The 15,922-nt window shown below is 48.1% G+C and overlaps 1 protein-coding gene across 1 annotated transcript in view; it reads right to left on the bottom strand.

The window, feature by feature from the left end:
• GFM1 (G elongation factor mitochondrial 1) overlaps window positions 1-11,794 on the bottom strand; it is a 52,442-nt gene extending 40,648 nt beyond the window's left edge. The window contains exons 1-6 of the mRNA XM_036754994.1: window positions 11,589-11,794; window positions 7,152-7,301; window positions 6,351-6,483; window positions 4,974-5,178; window positions 3,079-3,195; window positions 1,690-1,840 (exon numbers count right to left, since the gene is read on the bottom strand). Coding sequence (XP_036610889.1) covers window positions 1,690-1,840; window positions 3,079-3,195; window positions 4,974-5,178; window positions 6,351-6,483; window positions 7,152-7,301; window positions 11,589-11,642 — 810 coding nt within the window. The 5' untranslated portion in view covers window positions 11,643-11,794. The remainder of the gene's footprint in view (window positions 1-1,689; window positions 1,841-3,078; window positions 3,196-4,973; window positions 5,179-6,350; window positions 6,484-7,151; window positions 7,302-11,588) is intronic.
• Window positions 11,795-15,922: the final 4,128 nt, after the last annotated feature.

Below are 15,922 nucleotides of genomic sequence, written 5' to 3'. Positions count from 1 at the left end.
CACTGTAAATCAGAACAGATCATATGGGGGAAATGAGACAGAGTTCAAAAGAAATGATCATGGAATCAAAGTGTGTCAGGGCTGGAAGGAGTCTTCAAGGGCATCTTTTCCAACTCCCTCATTTTTTACAGAGAAGAGGGGGAGTGAGCACTTCTTCTGTAAGACAGGAAATACTGAAGCAGCCTAAGTACTTGGTCACTTGGGTCACGAGATCTGCTGCTGGCACGAGCAAAAGCCAGAGCTCACTGGGCTGTGGCTGACCCTGCAGAGCTTCTGCTTTCCTGCCTCGGTCCCTCAGAATGAGGAGGCAGGAAGCCAATGGTCGGGCTCAGTCAGCACCCCGAGCAGAGAAGACCCCTGGGCAGTGAGTGGATGGAGCAGAGGAGTGGCAGAGTGGACACGGGTTAGGGACAGCCTCGAGCGCCTCCCCAGGTGGGCATCAGGGAGCCCAAGACCTGTACAGAGGGAAGATGAGATGGAGACAGAGGACAGGACTGGAATGGGGAGAGGAAAGCCAACTCTGGTCCCCAGAATTCCAGGCTTTGGGGTCTGTGCCTGATCATGCCCACTCTTGGCATGGTGGACAGTGAAGAAATCAAGAAGGCTGTGCCCATGCTTACTCTGCTATTGTAGAAAGGGGGACACAGGAGAGAGAGAGGAAAAGGAAGAGAAACCAGGGCAAACCAGCCCACAAAAGCTTTTGCTTCCCAAGTTTCTACTGACATCAGCCTTCACCTGGCTCCCCAGGGAGACACATCTGTTTTAAAGAAGGTGAGAATGCCCTCAATTGAGACCAGGAAATCACGAGCAGCTGCGCCGCTCCAGCGCCTGACACCTGTCTGGGCCAAGGCCTGCCTCCATTCTGCAAGTCTGCCTTCCCAAATGCTGGATGGGCTCCATCTTTACAAGGCAGTAAAGGTATTTAGGGGTCAACAGGACCCAAGCAAAGACAATTCTTTCTGCATGCACAGTCTTAGCTAAAACTGCCAAGGAAACCTGATGGAATTAAAGGCAAAATAGGCAATAACTAGATCCAGAGGGGAATCGAGTTCTCTTCGTTTGGCTAAAATGGGGCTGGGGAACCCACAGCCTCGAGGCCACAAGTGGCCCTCCAGGTCCTCAAGTGCAGCCCTCTGACTGAATCCAAGCTTCACAGAACAAATCCCTTCCTGGGCTAAAAGAATGGCAGCTAAAAGTATGGTTCGTAGCTTCCAAATATGCATAAAATGCTAAAGAAACATTTATTTCCGCTAGTCCTCTAACACGAGATTTGAAACTATACCAGTTAATGGAAAACTGGAAAATTCCTCAAGTGTGAGGGCAGGGGAGGTACCATACGAGAGACACTCAGACACTGAGATAATGTTCTCCCAATTTTTTACATACTTCTACATTTATTTTCTTTCTTTTGTGGAAAAGGCATAGCCAATAAACTAATTCTGCTTATGGTGTGTCCTCCTCAAAGCATGCATTATTGTTTCTTCTTCTCTATCCCAAAATACTGAAGAAAGAATCATTTACTCACAGTGACACATTGTGCCAATACTTTCCCATGACCCCAAATTATTTTTTTCCAGTATTCCCTCAATCAGCAATGAGGCCAACAGAAATGCCATCTCCAGAAAGAAAAAACTGCCAAGATGTTATTGCCTCTCCATTAATGTAGGGTCTATTTTTGAGAATACTTGCCTTTAAGTCTGTCACCGAGGGGACCTTTTCTTCCAAGAACAGCTCTCCAAGTTGCTCATCTGAATTTGCAACACATTCAATGAGTTCCTGACGGTGGTCAGTCGCTGCTGCCCTAAACTCCGCTGGGATTTCAGCATATCGGATGGTCTGGCTGGGAAGAGAAAGTCTTTTGTTTGAGAAAACAGGATCTTTTCTGGCAGATGGAAGGCCTGCAGTGCAAGCTTCCCTCAGCTCCCTCTGCTCAATTCTGAAAGCCTCTGGCCATCATTGCCCATTCTGTCCTCTTTGGTCACAAAAGAAGAGATGAGGCCTCACACCTCCCTAAACCTTCCATGACCCATCTCCTCCAGGACCCTGATCAAGCCATCGTTCCCCTCTCTCATGAATCCTCAATGTCTCCCCATGCAATGGCTCTTCCCCACCTGCTTACTAACATGCTAGCTGGCCCAGTTGTCCTGATCTGTATCTGGCCATCAGACCCAGGTGGCTCCGGAGGAGAAAGTGAGGCTGGTGACTCTGCACAGTCCTGCCTCACTTATATCCAATTCACTTGCAAATCAGGGCATCGTCTGCCTGATGTCATGGTCCTCTTTGAGAACAAAGGACAAACCACACAACTAAGATGCTCAGATTTCCCCAATCCTAAAAAAGCTCTCCTTTGACCTTTTTCTCTCATCCAACAGTCATCTCATCTCTCCTTTCTCTCCCTCATTGCAACACCTCAGAAGTCTTCCCTGACTACCCCACATTCTCAAATGTTACCAACAACCATCTAACTGCCAAATTCAATATCTATTACTTTCAGCCTCCATCTTTCTTGTGCCCTTTTATGGGCAGTTTTTGAAGGAGGAAATTTAAACTAGCCACAAACAAAAACAAAAAAACCCAAACAAAAAAAAAGCAATGCTTCAAATCACCAATAAAGAAATGCAAATTAAAGTGGCTCGAAGCAGTCCCATGTCACATCCATCATGGGGTAAAGACGACATGAAAGGAAAATGACAAAAGGTGGAGGGAGGGCAGGAAAACCCACAGACAAACATATGCTGGTGGAGCTGCGAATCAGTCCAGCTATTCTGGAAAGTCATTGGGAGCTATGCCCAAAAGGTCACTAAACTGCACAACCTTGGACTCTGCTATTCCATTACTGGGCCCATGACCTACAGAGATCATGGGAGAAAAAGGAAAAGGACCATATGGACAAAAATCTTTCTATCAGCGATTCCTGTAGTAGCAGGACTTTAGTGAAGGAAGAATACATGTAATTTTTCAATAAATATTTTGGAAGAACTCACCCCAACCAAATTTCAAAGAGATGCCATCTTTTGAAAGGAATTAATTTTCACTCTCATTTCATCGCTCGCCAAATTCCAAAGTTTTGCCACTCACCCAAAGTCTCCATCAAAGTATATGGCCCGCTCCTCAATGAGGTCTATGATGCCTTTAAAATCACCCTCCAAGCCCATGGGTATCTGGACAAATGCTGCATTATGATTTAACTTTGATCTGGAAAATAAAAAATGTATTTGAGATGATAAGGAAAAAGGGTGGCCAGCCACTAATTAGGGAACTACTCCACATTTTGAGTTCGAAATAATCTGCTGCCCAGAGCGCTCACTTGCTACTGCAGAATTCCCAACATTAAATATGAACAGATTCAACTTTACGGTTTTGGACAACTCCATAAGTGAGACTCCAATGATGAACCTAAGGCTGACTGCCAAATAATGCTGCCTTGACTTGCCTGAAGTGAAATCAATGTCATGAAAGAAGGAGAGAAAAGGAAGCCCAAGCACACACACCCCATTGTGCCCACAATGCAGCAGCTAGTGATGTTGGATGTTCACAAGCTAAGGTAAGTCAGCACCTCCCACTCCACCCATCATCCCAAGCTCTTTCACTTCTTTCTGCTGGGCGCCATGGCCCAGCACAGAAAGGAAACATCCCATGTGCAAAATCTCTGCCCCTCTTGATTTGTTGTGGCAATCTGAGCAAGCCAACCGACTTTACTACAGACGCGTGTTCCCATCTGTGAGAGGGCATGGTAATACTCCAGCCTATCTATGGTCATGGAGGTCAGGAAGAAAGCAAAGCATTGAACTTGAAAGATGATGAATGCTACAAATGATTCCAAATAATAGTTTTAAATTAAGGAAGATGATTTACTTGGGTTACTGTAGCTGTTAGCAGAAATAATAAAGTGAGAGAATTTCATTTTATCCTGTAATTTAAAGGTTAGTAACTGCAATCCTAACACAAAGGTTAAAGATGATCCTCTTATCACATTTCTAGGTTTTCCTTAAACAAAATGGACAAAATATTTGTTTGGGCTATTCCAGGGTTTAGAGGCAGCATGAGAAGAGCATTGGCCTCAAAGCCAGAAAGCTCTGGGTTCAAGCCTCACTTCTGGCCTATCGCTTAACCTCCCAGGGCTCTGCTATAGAGAAGGAGCTGACCTGGATCAGGCAGTTTTCTCACCCGGGACCTCCCATCCAAGGACGGCACAAGCCTTTGTTGTGGGTTCTAAAGGGCAGTTATATAGCACAGAAAATGCTGGGCCCAAAAGACCTGGATTCAAAATCCAGCTGAGATTCAGACTGGCTTTGTGACCCTGGGCAAGTCCCTTTACTCTTCAGTACCTCAGATTAATGGAGCTTGGATTAATATAAGTCACAGAGGAGCTTCCGTCTATACGGGCACCAGCTGTTTACATGCCAAGCTTTCCCTAAACCGATGAAATCATCAGTCAGTTAACAAATATCTATTTAAGGCAGCTTCACAGTGTGTGAGTACAGGGCAGGCCTGGGGTCAGAAGACTGAGAATCCAGGCTCAGACATGATCTGTATGACTGAGCGAGGCGCAGCCTCAATGTCTCAATTGCCTCAATGGCAATAACACTGAGCTCACAGGACTGTGGTGAGGATCAGATGAGAATCCATTTAAAGTGGTAAAGCACAGCTACTACTTCATCACTACTACTGTCAGCAGCAGCAGCAGCATCCTAAGTTTTACACATTTGGGGCTGAGCAGCACTCTAAATTTGCACAATACTTAGGATCATAAAATCCCCACCTTAAAGGAGACAAAGCTCATCCTGTAAACAAAGGCATACGCTGAGACCTCAGGTAACTCAGCAGCAGAGCTGACTCTTGTTGCTAAGGAAGCTAGAGCCTGTTTAGAAATCCCTGGGCCACTAGTGCCGGGCCCCAGACGTAGCCAGGCCCCATCACCTCCCCCACGGCACCTTCCCAGCAGCGGCCGGGATGAGCCCCTCTCTCGGTACCTCATCTGCTGCAATGCCCTGGATGGATTGGAGCCCAATCGGTCCAGTTTATTAATGAAGGTTAGAAATGGAACGTTGTATCGTTTCATTTGACGGTTGACAGTCATCGTCTGGCACTGAACGCCTCCAACCGCACAGAGAACCAGGATGGCACCATCCAATACTCGCAATGCCCTCTCTACTTCGATCGTGAAGTCCACATGCCCTAAGGAGACAAAAGTGGCTGGTGATGTTTCAGAAGAGCAGCCAGGATGCCAGCCCAGCAAGGATCCTCTCAATACTTCTGTCTAGGCCCACCTACTACTCTGAGCGGCACTGCAATAAACTCTCCAACTGAATGACAATTCTTCAGCCCAATGACAGGGTTCAGAGACCGTGAAGAAGAGTCTTAGTCACTCCCTACAGACCTCTCTCTCTAAGGAGGTCACCAATGAGGTCACATCTACATCAGCGCAGACCTTCCCCATCCTGTGAGGGTGAAACACAGGCTTCTTGGTGAGCCATGCTTAGCACAGGGCCCGGGAATCACATAGATGTTCTTTGACAACTAACGGATCACTTCTGGTGTGGACAACTCCAGAACAAATTACATAAAGATGGGAGTAGCTAAAGGTCCTAATCTAGCCACTTCGGCTCTGAATTAATTTAATGGACACCAAATCCAATTACCCTAATACTTTCTAATCCATTTTCAATCACAAGGCAACTGTTGGAGGAAGAATGTAAGTGTTGGGATTGGTAACCGGAGATGCCAAGTACCCTGCGGTCTTTGGCAGGCTCAGTCACCTCTCAGCTCCTGGCATAGAACTTAGCACATTATTTATGACTGATGGCCCACAGACACATAGGAATTAGCTGACATGGCACAGTGGACAAAGTCCTGGGCTCTGAATCAGGAAGTGCTGAGTTTGAATCCTGCCTCCCCCTGACCAGGGACAAGTCCTGTGATTTCTCTGAAACTCTCTGTGGTACCAAACAACCTGAGCAAGGGCTGACAAAGCCCCATGTAAATGCAGCTGCTATTACTGGATGATGGACCCAGGGACCTCAGGTGATCTAACCTGATCCTTTATTTTGTATCTGTACAGAGGCTCAGAGAAAGGTGACTTGGCCACGTCACGTCTACATGTCAAGGACCTATAACTTGGTTTAATCTTTCTTCTTTTTTTTTGCGGGGGGGGGAGGAACAGGGCTTCAGTGGGGGCTAAGTGACTTGCCCAAGGTCACACAGCTAGTAAATGTGTCAAGTGTCTGAGACCGGATTTGAACTCAGTTCCTCCTGACTCCAGGGCCACCTAGCTGCCCCCTGGTCTTTCTTCTTTCACAGAGCACTGAATTATCCTAACAACTGCAAACACAACAAGTCTGTCTGCCCACCAGGTGTGTCTATAATGTTGATGTTCACGTCTTTCCACATGGTGTAGGTGGCTGCAGACTGAATAGTGATTCCTCGCTGTCGTTCCAGTTCCATGGAATCCATGACGGCACCAACTCCATCTTTACCTTTCACCTAAACACCAAAAAGCATTCAGACTTACACACATTCACACACACCATGAAAAAAGGATCCTAACGTGACAGGATCCTGACTGAGAGAAAACGAAAAAGCTTCTAAAAACGCAATTCGCCTGATCCCGAAGTTGCAAAGTCTGGCTTATTCCCAAGGTCAGTGAAACAATTGACCTGAACTCCAGGGCACAACAGGAATGATTATGACCTGTCCTCCCTTCTGCCATTCCAAATGCCACTACAGGGCAGCAATCAGCCAGCCCCACATGGGCACGTTGGCACTGAGTGTTGCAATTTTCTGAGAGATAAAAAGGACTTTGCTGCCAGCCTCTTTGACATACAGGATGACCCTTGTTTGGGGAAATCTGTAACTAAAAAGGAAGGCTGCAATATGCTGAAATACAGAGTCCCAGCATGTCTCAGAATTTTTTCATTCATGTCATCAGAAAAACACCAAAAATCAACATGACCTTTCTCCTTTGTACTTCCCAAGAACTTAGGCTCTTCACTTTCATCAAAATGTATCTGAACAATGCCAGAGGTAAAAAACGTTTCCATTTTAAAGCATATTGTTTTCTTTTTCTTTTTTAGTGGAGCCTCGTACACCATGCCTGCAATGCAGCTGTCAGAGAAGGTACCAGTAGCCCGCAGCCTTTGGGCCGCTCCTACCTCGTGCATCTTTGCTATCCTCCCAGTGTAGTAAAGCACTCGCTCAGTTAGGGTCGTTTTCCCAGAATCAATGTGAGCAGAAATGCCGATGTTGCGGATCCTCTCATTAGGAACAACTCCTGAACACCATCGGCAGCTCTTCCAATTCACCTGGAAAAACAGGACAGGTTCAGTTCCAGTTACAAGAATATAGAGGCAATCAGGGTTGGCAAAGTGGGCAGATGTCCCATAGATATCTTCAGCAAACATGTCCAAATCTTCCTCCACCACAGGATGACAGAGGCCACATCACACAGAACAGGGAGAACGGAAAAGCAGGCCCCAGGCTGCTAGGGCTGACACATGGCCTCATGGGCAACAGGAGGGGACTGAGACAGATCCCCAGACTTAGCTGGCACCAAGCTGAGGCAAAAGAGAATGGAGGAAACTCATCCTCCATCGGTGGTACATGGCAAGGGAGGATTTTACAAAACCATAGTAGGCTCCTTATTCTATTAAAACGTAAACTCTGAGGCTTGCTTTCCCTTTTCTGTGAAGTCATCCTTCATCAGAATGAAAGCACAGATATCTTTCTCTTCATCTCCAAAGACAAGATGATTCATTCATCCCACTGAGTTTGGGGCCAACTTCTTGTTACTTATTGGTTACATGTGCCCCACAGGGTCCAATACCCCTATCTTTTCACATGAGCAGCCATCACATCTTACTGAGTGCCTACTATGTGCCAGGCTCTGAGCTGGATGCTGGGGATACAGGACATAATAAACAGGCCCTGTGCTCAAAGAGCTTACCTTCCATCGGGAAAGGTAACAAATACATGTGACTAGATATATTGAATTATATACAAAAGAAATGCCAGGTCATTTTTTGGAAGGAGGTTCTAACCAGTTTGAGAGGGGGTAGACCACAAAGGCTTCCTGCAGAAGGTGGAGAGAGAGTAGACCACAAAGGCTTCCTGCAGAAGGTGGAGAGAGAAGGCTTTTGAAGTGTGGAGAAGAACCAGGAAAAAGGCCCAGAGACAGACAAGGGTGACTTGTATGAGGAAAAGCCAGAAGGCCAGTTTGGTGGGAACACGGAATGCTGAGAGACAGCTTATATATCATGATGTTGCAAAAGCAGGTTTTAAATGTTTATCAGAAGTTTATATTTGGCATTAGAGTCCATGGGGAACCACTGGAGTTTACTGGGGAGAAGACAGGAGCAATATGGCAACACCTGATCTGTCTTTGAAGAAAATCACTTTGGCAGCTGTGTGTAGGACAGACTGGAAAGAAAAGGGACTTAAGACTGTGAGGCCACTGTAAGGACATAACCTGAGTGGGGTCGTGGCCGTGGCAAAAGGTGGCCTTCTGAAGCCACTCACTGAGAGCAACCCCTTCTTCCCCCTCATCTCAAATCCCTCACACATCTCACCATTCCTCACAATCTCCTTTGTCCCTGGGCCATATGAAGAAGGGAGTCTTCTACTTGACCATGTGAAACCCTCTACATGCAACTTGACCTCTTAAAATCCAGCTTCTGACCTCATCATTCCAACCAAACTGCTCTCCCAAGTTCCCAATGATGTCTTAGCTGCCAAAACCAGTGGCCTTTTCTCAGGCCTGGTCCTTCCTGATCTGCCAGAGGCCTCTGACACCGTTGATCACTCCCCTCCTCTCTCCTGGTTCTCCTCATGCCTCTCAGTCTCCTTTGCTGGACCCCCCTCCAGATGACGCCCTCAAACCCGACGTGTCCCTCAGGGCTCTGTCCAGTGATCTCAATCAGCTTCCCTCGACTTAATGATCATCTCCAAGGATACGGTTCTCAGATCTTAGATGTCCCATAGATCTCTTCAGCAAACATGCCCAAACCAGAACTCATGTTCTCTTTCCCCCAGATCCTCCCCACTCTTAACTGCCATATAACTGTAAAGGTCGATGCCATCTTCCCAGTTCCTCCAGCACCCAACCCTGGAGTCCTCCGGGATTCCTCACTGCCTCTTACCTTCACACCCAAGCTGTAGCTCCCTCTCTGCCTCCCTCCAGGTCCCCTATTATGTGTTATCTTCCCATATTAGACTGTAAAGTCCTGATGTGCATGTATGTGTCTAAGTCTGAATGTTATTTAGCATTTAGGTGAAAGGTAAAGATGGAAGGCCTGATTTTCTTTCTCCTTGTATGTGTACCCCCAGTGCTTAGCACAGTGGTACACAGTAAACACTTAATAAATGCTTGTTGCTTGACGGATGCCATGCACTCTACAATCTGGTTCTTGCCCATCTGGAATGTTCTCCTCCATCCCCAGCTTCCTGGGCTTCCTTCAAGACTCTACACAAAGCCCAGCTTCCAAAGGAGGCCTTTCCCAGGCTCTCCCCACCCTCTGCTAGTGGCTTCCCTTCCATTCACCCTGTGTGCTGAGATTATGGCCATCATTTCTCCTCCCTTCATTAGAATAGGTGCTCAATAAGGGTAGGGATGGGGTTTTTGCCCTTCTCAGGAACTATCACCTTGCCGGGCACTTAGCAAGCACTTGAGAGAAATGCCACTTGAGTGAACAGGTTGCATATGTTTTACACCCCGAAGCCCCTGCCCAGACTCACTCACCTAAACTACCAGCTGAATCAGTTAGTACATGGGCAATACTAATTCCCAGGATATGAAAGGAGCTTCTGATCAGCACAGGCGATTCCAGCTGGGTGGGCACAGCCACGTGGGAGGGAGGCTGAGGGCAAGCTCCTGCCAACCGTCACAGGATCAAAACTACAGACAAAAGAGGCATCCACCACTTCCCTGAGTTTTGGGGGTACAAAATGTCAACTAATGCTTCACCATTATTTACTGTGCCATTCCCAAAGCTTTAGAGAAGAAAACAGAAGCAATCTTTCCAGTAACTGTGGTGATGACAGCTTCAAGAAAGCCCAAGAAAGAGGAGGGTTGATTCCTTAAGTAAAAACACTACATGAACCCCGTGGGGTTTCCTTCATTCCTTTGGACAAGAAACACATTCTTGGATCATGTAGGCCCGAGATGTCTCACAAATCATCCTCCAAAAGACTGCAGCACAGATGGGCTAAGGGGGAAAGCCAGGGAACAGGGGAATCCCCTGGACCCAAAGCGCTCAGGCCCCAGAAACCAAGCCAGAGAGTGGACTAGATGGGCCCACCCGTGGCCACCTTCTCTGTCCAACCCCAGAAAGAATAACAAAAGGAGTGTCTCTCTATCTCCTCTCTTCTTCCACCCCAAACGTGGAAGTGAAGGGAAGAAAGAACAGGCAGAGGAGGCTGCAATGGGGATTTATTTGGGCACAAACACCCACCCCTGCCCCCAAACTCACCCAAAGCACCAGGGCATGAGCCAAGGGAGAAGGGGAGGGAATGAATGACTATCCTTCACACCGTGTTGGGAGGGAGTGCTGAATCCCAGGCCAAATACAGCCTCAGACACAAACTGCCGACATTTGGCAAAGTCACCAAACCTCTGTTTGCCTCAGTCTCCCCAAGTTTAAAAAAAGGGACGATCATAATAGCACTGGCCTCCCAGGGTTATTGTGAGGATCAAATGAGATAATTTTTGTAAAGCGCTGGGCAAACAGCAGGTGATATATAAATGCTACAGTCATTGTGGTTATTAAACTTTCCGTTGGGATCCTCAGTAACCAGGCTGGAAAGGTATCCCTAAAAGCAGCATTTACAATTTAGTTACTGTTGCATTACATGACTGTTAACAGCTAGGAGTTCCATGCTTTTTAGCACCAGCTCGTGCTGGCGCTTCCACAGACTTCACCCGGCGGTAATTAGCAACAATGTAACAGGATATTGACACAAGACTTTAAACGCCAAAGTTCGACCGCGCTTCAAGGACGGCTAGTTTTAGACCGTGCTTTAGTAATAATAACGTTTAGATTTTTGTTGTTCAGTCTCTCCATGACCCCACTGGGGGTTTTCTTGGCAGAGATGCTGGAGTGGTTTACCATTCCCTTCTGCAGCTCACTTTACAGATGAGGAAACTGAGGCAGACAGCGTGAAATGACTTACCCAGGGTCACGCAGCTAGTGAATGTCTCAGGCCGCATTTGAACTCGGGTCCTCCTGCCTGCAGTCCACCGCCCCACCCAGCCGCCCCGTATTGGATGCACTTTGAGTACCAGCTGGCACTTCCAGTGTGCCCGGTCTCTCATAACGATATCGGTTAATTGCACATCAAGCCTTCATTGCTAAAGTCTACACAGCGCTTCAATAACCGCTTTACACGCGTCATCTAATTGGTCATTCACAAGCACCCCGGCAGGGAGGTTCTAGTGTTAACCCTATCTCACAGATTGGGGAAACTGAGGCCCAGGGGGGTTCCGCCATCTACACCTGGGCATAGCCCCCTCCCCACCTCTCCCCGCCCCCAGGACCCCACGTGGGGAAACTGAGGCGGGGGCGGGGCAGCGCTGCCGAAGGTCACCCGGCCCGTACCTGCCTCCCGGGCCGAGGCCCGCCCAGCGCCGCCCGGACTCGGAGCAGCCACATCGTGGGGCTGTCGGACGGACGGAGCGAGAGACTGACGGCTGCGCCTCCCGGCAGCCGCAACACTAGAGGCAGGCGCAGCACGAGCCGCTCAAAGTCACGCCGGGCTCCAGTCGCTCACTTCCGGACCGGCGAGGCCGGGCTCGATCACTTCCGGAGCAAAGGACGGCACGGATGTGGGGCCGGCACGAAGGCCTTCCCGGCGAGCTCTGGGCTCCGAGCGGCGCCGCGCCCCCTGCTGGACGGGGGGAGCCCTGCAGGCGCGCTGGAACCGCTGTCCTCTAGGGCGGGGGAGCCGGCGCTGCTTAGGGTACGCCTCCGGGACTACTGTCTCCTCGGGGATTCCTGGCACCCAGGGCGTGACCCGTAGGAGCGCTTGACTGAGCTTGCCTCGAACGTGCAACTTCAGAGACTTTCCAAGGATGCGCAAAAGGGTGCATCCGGGGGGACAGCTGGGGATACCCCGCCCCCCATGGAGAGAGGGACCACCCCGCTTCCCCATCCCCTTTCCCTTTCTTCCCTCCCCCTTCTTCTCCTCTTCCCACCTCCATCACCCCCTCATCCAGGGCCCATTCCCTTTTCACTGCATCAGACAGGCAATCAACATTGATTAAGCGTCTACTATGTGCCAGGCACTGTGCAAAGCCCTAGGGGAGACAGGAGGCAGAATTCGATCCAAACGACATTAAGCGCCTACTATTTGCCAGGCACTGTACAAAGCTTCAGGGAGACAAAAAGTGGCAAAAGACATTCCCTGTCTTCAAGGCGCTTACAATCGGGGGGGGGAGGGGAGGGGCCGGAGGGGGCGGGGGGGGGGGGGGCGCGACAACATGCAGACAAATACATAAGCAACGAGCTGTGTGTGGGACAAATCCGAGCTAATTAATGGAGAAAAGGCACAGGAACTAAGGGGATGGAGACATGCGTAGTGTGGTGGAAAGGGTGTCCTGCTGCTCCTGCAACCTCGGAGAGGCCTGGTTTTCAATGGGACCTCTAGAATTTGCCGATTAAAGGCTAGAGATAAGGCTTGCCAATTACTCTACAGATAATCTCATTTTATCTCCATAATGACCTTAGAAGGTGGGTGTTATTATTATCATCTCCATTTTTACAGCTGAGTAAACTGAGGCATGGAGAGATTACATGTCGCACAGCTGATAGTCTGAGGCTGGATTCCTGCCTCTAGGTCCAGCACTATCCACTGGGCCACTTTCTATAACTGCATACAGATTATTGATAAGGAAGCCTGTTTTCTCATCTGTAAAAGCCGGATAATACATTGAGCCTACTTCACATGGTTGTCAAAATTAATTGAAACAACATACAAGATGCTTTGCAAATCTTAAGGTGATGTGTAAATATCACTTATTAGGAAGAAGGAAACAGGTGCAGGGAGGAAAGTGGGTCTAAGTCAGAGTCACAGAGAGTTTGTAACAGAGATGGACTTAAATCCAGGTCTCCTGACCCCCAGGATATCCTGTGTCCCTTGCTGGGCTATCCTCAAGGTGCCTTCAAGCCCTGATATACTAAGATTCCACAGTTATTTTAGGAACGGTGGCTATATGTCAAGGCCCTGTGCACCCGTGGGAGCTCTGCTTCTCACACCCCCTGACTTGTGACCAACTCGGTGGTTCTCTTTGCAGAAGCGGTGGTTCTTGGCCCAGTCTCAGAACTAGACGCTTGTGGGCACGAGTACCTCCCAGTAACACCTGCTTTCCCCAGAGAAGCTCAGAATCTACATTCAGCCTGCAGTGGACACATGGGAGAGCAGTCTTCAAGGAGTATGCTGTTCTGCTTAGAAATGTTTTTCTTTACACCAAGCCCAAATCTGCACCCTTACATCTTCCCCACATTGCCCCTGGCTCTATCCTCTAGGTAGGACCAAGCAAAACAATCTACTCTTTCTCCCATTTGACAGCCCTTCACTTAAATCCAGCTCACTTGCAAGTTAAGACATAACCCTGGGATGTCACTGGTCTTCTGAAATGAAGGAGGAACAACAGTCCTTCACAGCTTGAAAGCACTATCATCATCCTCCTCTCTCCTCGCTAAGTCTTCTCTTCATTCCAGGTTCCTTTGGCTGATTCTGGGTCTGAGTCTCTCTAGGATGCTAGGGAAAGGCTTCTGTGAGGTAGTTACAAGTCTGCAGGCTTCAGAAAGAATCAAATTAGGATGGGCTGTTTCAGAGCCAAGTCACTGGTCTTATTTTTCCATGAAATATTTGAAGTCTCTGGGAGAAGAGAATGTCAGATACACTCACAAAGGGATACAACCTAAGAGTGCACCACAGGCCACCTGGACAAAACAGATGGGGACTTTGAGAAATAGAGCACAAGCCTGGCTCTGGGTTGTGCTTACGGTAGTGATGGGGATCCTCAATCAGCCAGACATCTATTGTGACTCTGTGCAAAAAGCAGAGCAGCTAATGACCTTTTTATCTACATGATAATTTCATCCTTCCAAAGGGCCAACTGGTAATTGGCAATTCTTTGCTGGGTCTGATTCCCACCAACAGAATGGAACTCATTGTTAGGGTAGAAGTGATGAGAAGCTTGGGAGGAAGGCATCTCTCCTTCCCTGAGTTTGTGGTTTTAAAGAGAGGAAAACTGTCCAGAGTCTGACAACTAGGGACTTTATGTGAATAGATCTCAAAGGGTCCAGAGGAGAGATGGGTAGAAAGGAGCATATGGACCTCAGTTCTACAGGGGAAGTCAACAGAAGGATGTTTCTGCTCTCAGGGATGAAATTCTGAAGACACAGAAAGAAACAATTCCAATGATTGGGAAGGAAAAACAGGAGTTTTATCCATGTGGAGATGAAGAGAACTCCCTAGCCAGTTTCTAGTGGGAGATTTCCTCAACAGCATGATTATTTATTCTTTTTTCCACTTACATGTAAAGACACTTTTTAACATTGATTTTTACAAAACTTTGAGTTTCAAATTTTTCTCTCTCCTTCTCCCCTCTTTCTAAAACAGTGAAGAATTTGATGTGGGTTATATATGTGCAATCATGCAAAACATATTTCTATATTAGTCAGGTGAAAGAAGAAACAGACCAAAAGGAAAAAAAAACACAAAACGCAAAAAATAAAGTGAAAATAGTGTGCATAAAACGATCTGCATTCAGGTTTTGTTGTTTGGTTGGTTTTTTTTACTGGGTGTGGACAGCATTTTCCATCATGAGTGCTTTGGAATTGTCTTGGATCATTGTTTTGCTGAGAAGAGATAAGTCATTCATGGTTGATCATCACACAATGTTGTTGCTGCTGTGTACGATGTTCTCCTGGTTCTTAGTAGATAGCTGCTGGCACCAGCCATCACTGGCTAGCTAGGAGACTGCAGATTCAGTGTCAGAGTAGCAGGCTTCCTGCCCTGTTATTCGGGTGCAGACTTGGGGCTGGACCTGAGACCCTGCCTCTCCTCTTGGGGGCAGAGTCACAAAGAAAGTGCTTACTCCTGCTCCTGCATACACAGTCTCAGCCCACTCTGACCCCTCCTTGCCCTGACCCACCACCCCTAGGTGAGGTCCCTTCCTCAGTCCACACTGGATCTGAGACCCGACTCTGAGGGCTGAGTGCCAGAGCTGCCAGTTAGCATCAGCTGCTACTCCCTGGAGCATCAGGCTCCTCCAAGCTGCACCCAGGACCCCTTCCTGACCTATTGCACAGCTACAATTCCTTATTTCAGAAACCATACTAGGTAGCTGCACAGTGGACTCCTGTTGCCAGTGCCTACACCCTGTTCCCCAGGCCCTTACACCTTGTGTTGGTAAGCAAAATGGGCTCCTTAGCACTTAGTTGGCCTTTGTTCCCTTTGAGTAATTCAGTGTATTTCATTGAGCCTTACTAGGTGCTAAGGCCCAGGCCCAAACCCCTATTAGGTGTAAAACCTATGTGGGTGTGGATTGGCAACTAAGGTGCCTAAGGTAGCCCAAGGTGGGGCTAACTCAGGGGAGGGCCTAGTTTTACATGTGAGTTTGAGTGATAGGTTTGGGACATCAGAGGCTCTTAGACCACGTGGGTTTAAGTCGCCTCTTTGTGACAATTTTAGGTCACGTGGGTGTTGCATGTGTGACTCACCCCTTGCTGAAAAAGATATAAAACCAGGGGTTGGCTATCTCTTCTTTGGAGCTCTTTCCCACAGCAGTCGTAGTGCAGGTGACTCTGGGCCAGCCCTTGTTCTGAGCTCCCAGGCTGAACCTAGATGTTGGTAACTATGAATTGTATTGGGTCTGTCTGTTTGTAATTTGTTTAGGGCTCTCACTCGTGATGGTGGTGATGCA

The sequence above is a fragment of the Trichosurus vulpecula genome, chromosome 4 (genome assembly GCF_011100635.1).
Source record: "Trichosurus vulpecula isolate mTriVul1 chromosome 4, mTriVul1.pri, whole genome shotgun sequence".
In the NCBI taxonomy this organism is placed as follows: domain Eukaryota; kingdom Metazoa; phylum Chordata; class Mammalia; order Diprotodontia; family Phalangeridae; genus Trichosurus; species Trichosurus vulpecula.
This window is presented reverse-complemented; position numbering and strand designations above follow the sequence as displayed.